At 39.3% G+C, this 2,852-nt stretch overlaps 1 protein-coding gene across 1 annotated transcript; it reads left to right on the top strand.

The window, feature by feature from the left end:
* Positions 1-472: 472 nt before the first annotated feature.
* Positions 473-1,116, top strand: EAH_00065310 (hypothetical protein; the record flags this gene model as incomplete). The annotated part of the gene is made up of 3 exons (XM_013392865.1): positions 473-542; positions 714-766; positions 1,060-1,116. Coding segments are annotated over 3 exons (180 nt in total), but the record flags the coding sequence as incomplete, so codon positions are not given.
* Positions 1,117-2,852: the final 1,736 nt, after the last annotated feature.

The raw sequence follows: 2,852 nt of genomic DNA on the forward strand, positions 1-2,852 counted from the left end.
TATTATATGTATATGTATTAAGCTGTTTAAAGATAATCTTCTGTTTACTGTTTGTTTTTATCTTCTTATTTTGTATATATTAAGCTGTTTAGAGATAATCTTCTTCTTTGTTTATATTTATACTTCTGTATATTTATATTTATTTTATATTAATCTTTTCAAAGGAACTCTGCTTCTCTGTTTATATTTATATTTATTTTATGTCAGTCTGTTCACTGTTTATATTTATGTTTATATTTATGTTTATTTTATGTCAGTCTGTTCACTGTTTATATTTATGTTTATATTTGTGTTTATATTTATGTTTATTTCCTTTACTCTTTCTCTTCCTTTATTATCTCTTATTCATGTAATTATATGAATGCTGCATTACTCGCTTACTCTTACTCTGTTTTTTTTCTATCGGATCAGGGAGGGGGATTATGCAGCTGCTTTTCTGCTGCTGCTGCTGCTGCTGCTGCTGCTGCTGCAGGTTGACAAGCTGGGGCAGGCGCGACATCCCTGCATTCGTATTGAAGTGTGGGCAAAGAAATGCGATAAAGGTTTGAATTGCTGCTGCTGCTACTGCTGCTGCTGCTGCTCTCCCTGCTGCTGCTTTTCGTGCTCGCCGTTAGTCTTGCTGTTGCTGCTGCTCATGCTGCTGTTTTATCTGACTTTTGCTGGGTTTATTGTATTTATTATTATTTTGTGTCTTGTTTTATTTCTGCCTGCAGCCATTCAAGAGAAGCTGGCGAAAGATATGGAGAAGTGCTTCGCTACGAAACTCGTGAGTCTCTTCTCTCTGCTGTACTTGCATGCAACTTGCAGCAGCAGCAGCAGCAACAGCAGCAACAGCAGTAGCAACAGGCTTGTTAGCAGCATCAATCTGAAGGGCATTAGCGGCTGTGTGGGGTGGGAATCAATTTCTTTAAGGTGGATCTGAAGATGAAATTGAATATATTTTTATATTATATGCATAATATATATATAATATGCATGGTATATATTATATATGTGTATTTTTATGTTTTACGTTTATTATTTGTTTTGTTTATCTTTCTTTTGTTGTTTTGCATGCAGGACGGGACAATTGGTAGCGCACCGCGGGGCGATTGGAAGAGCCATGCAAGTCGCTGAGATAGAAGGAAGAGAAATAACGATGTTTATTATTATTTACCTCGCACGAGCAAAATGAATCAGAATTTATTATTTGTTTTGTTTATCTTTCTTTTGTTGTTTTGCATGCAGGACGGGACAATTGGTAGCGCACCGCGGGGCGATTGGAAGAGCCATGCAAGTCGCTGAGATAGAAGGAAGAGAAATAACGATGTTTATTATTATTTACCTCGCACGAGCAAAATGAATCAGAAAGAGATAGAGAATAGTAGCGAATTCAATAAAAATAAAAACAAGTGTTTCAGCCTGCTGCTTACTATTTAATATGGATTATTTATATAATCTATATTTATTTATTTATATGTTCGCTCACGCACCTGGGGGGGCCTGGTGTTGTGGCTGCTCTGGAAATCAGTGGAAATGAATGAATAAATGGAGCTGTTAAGAAGACAGAACAAATTAAAATACATTTTCTGTTGTTGGTTTTCCCTTCTCTTGGTTTTTCTCTTTGTTCAAAAAATTGACGTTTCGCCCAATGACATCGCCGGTCGGCGCACATCGCAAGTTGAATTGGAGGGGGAAAGCGGAGGAAAATTGCAGTTTTGCGGCGAGTTAATTATATCAATGGACATAAAATAATTTATAAAGAATATTGCCACAAATCTAATTCAAAATTGTGTTCAAATAGATAGAAAATGCAGATTGTTCAGTGCAGTAGAGTAGATTGAGGTGTACAGACACATGAAGTTTAGTTATTATGTTCGGATTAATGGATGCTTCAGACGTTGCAGTTATATGTTTAGACTATTCTTGTGGATTTCTCCTTAGGTTTTATAAGCCAGTTAATATATATTTCCACCTTCTTTTCTGAGATTTGTCTTCGTATTTCATTGAACTTCGCTGCTGCTATGGCGGCGTCGTCTCCCTGCAGTTTCTCGCTGCTGCTATGGCGGCGTCGTCTCCCTGCAGTTTCAGGTTGAGGAAGTTCTTTTTAGCGGCATTTTGTTCATTTATTTTTGCATCTTCGTTTAATTTCTTCCATTTTATTTGCACGGATGCGGCAAAACCGCAGAGGAAAAACACCCGAACAGCCGCAAACCCCAGAGCAAACCCCAGAGCAACGCCATACAACAAGAACAAATATAGCACAAGGAGCGGCGTCAGCACACAGGCTTCCTCCTCCATCAACCCTCAGGGTATGAATAAATGAATGCATGCATGCATGCACGCATGCAGCAAAGTGATAGTCAGTGCTGGCTGCACTGTTCCTACTCTGTTACTATCTTTTAAAAAGCTACAACAGGATTTCCTCTGCTTCAGGCTACGTTTACCAGCACTTGTGGCAGAAGTAAGCAGCAGCAGCAGACAGCAGACAGACAGACAGATACAAGCAGCTTCTGCTGCATGCACGCATTATTTTTTAACTCGTTTGCAGCAGCAGCAGCCCCGGAAGAACGGGGGCAACCTCAAGTGCTGCTTCACGTTTAAAGGCGAGAGCAGCAGCAAAAGAGTATTCACGTCTTGTTAGCAGTAAGCGCAATTAACGAACAGACAACAAATACAAAACGAAGAATAAAAAGCTTTATATAATATATATATTTTATATATTTCGCTTAAACAATGCAACAGATTACTACAGAGTTACTGAAGAAGAACCCGAAACCTGACGCTCCTGCTGCAGCTGCTGCTGTTGCTGTTGCTGCAGCAGCTGCTGCTGCAGCTGGTGCTGCTGCTTTAGCAGCAGCAGCAACAATAAC

The sequence above is a fragment of the Eimeria acervulina genome, genomic scaffold (assembly GCF_000499425.1).
Source record: "Eimeria acervulina Houghton genomic scaffold, Eah_scaff2156, whole genome shotgun sequence".
NCBI classification, from domain to species: domain Eukaryota; phylum Apicomplexa; class Conoidasida; order Eucoccidiorida; family Eimeriidae; genus Eimeria; species Eimeria acervulina.